The following is a 937-nucleotide window of genomic DNA, read 5'->3' as shown; positions in this document are numbered from 1 at the left end:
AAATGCCAGGAGGCCAGGCTATCCAACGAAACGGGCGAGAAGGAACCCGTTTTATGCGAGGGTCGAGAGTATGGGTGGCAAGGTAGATACCTATGGGCCAGAACCAGAGCGGGTTGGCGTGTTTGTGTGCCAGGCAAGCCCCTACGCAAGGAAATCTTGTTGAATTTTCATGATCACATACTCGTGGGACACCCAGGGATTGAACGAACCCGTGCTACTGTAAGACAGCTCTTTTGGTGGCCTAAGATGGACAGTGACATAGAAACTTTCGTGAAATCGTGTGTAGCATGTGCAAGAGGGAAAGCGTCTCACCAGAAGGAGGGTGGCCTCTTGCAGCCATTGCCCATCCCTGATGCCCCGTGGGAAGAAATTGGGATGGATCTCATTCTGGGGTTGCCAGCCACCGGTGAGGGACACGACGCCATCGTGACTATTGTGTGTAGACTAACTAAGATGGCACATTTCATCGCATGTGTACATACCATATCCGCGCAAGAACTCGCCCAGTTACTAGTTCGGGAAGTAATCCGTTTACATGGAGTACCCGCAGCAATCGTGAGTGATAGGGACACTCGCTTTACTAGCGATGTCTGGCGGGAGATGTGTCGAACCCTTCATATTACCCAGAAGATGTCAACAGCTTACCATCCCCAAACAGATGGGCAAGCCGAACGCACCAATCAAACAATTGAGCAGATGTTGCGTTGTTGTATACTAGGCAACGAGGCAATATGGGGGGAGTTACTACCTATAATGGAGTTTGCGTATAACAGCCGTGTACATACAAGCACGAAATCAGCCCCCTTTGAGCTTTTGTATGGGTTTGTGCCTGCACCACCTATATGTCGTGAGCTGGGCGTGGGTGGCAAAGTGGCATTGCAGATGCTGCCCACACGGGCAAACATCCTGTTGGAGAAAGCCAAAAGGGAACTTTTAC

At 50.8% G+C, this 937-nt stretch overlaps 1 protein-coding gene across 1 annotated transcript in view; it reads left to right on the top strand.

Annotated features, from left to right (window-relative positions):
- Positions 1-774, top strand: part of CSUI_007046 (dna rna polymerases superfamily protein) — a gene marked incomplete at its 3' end in the record, with an annotated part of 2,229 nt that extends 1,455 nt beyond the window's left edge. Inside the window, exon 2 of the mRNA XM_068067196.1 lies at positions 247-774. Within this exon, the coding sequence (XP_067920828.1) occupies positions 247-774 (528 nt within the window). The remainder of the gene's footprint in view (positions 1-246) is intronic.
- Between the last annotated feature and the right edge of the window lie 163 nt (positions 775-937).

The sequence above is a fragment of the Cystoisospora suis genome (assembly GCF_002600585.1).
Source record: "Cystoisospora suis strain Wien I chromosome Unknown contig_3634, whole genome shotgun sequence".
NCBI lineage: Eukaryota > Apicomplexa > Conoidasida > Eucoccidiorida > Sarcocystidae > Cystoisospora > Cystoisospora suis.
This window is presented reverse-complemented; position numbering and strand designations above follow the sequence as displayed.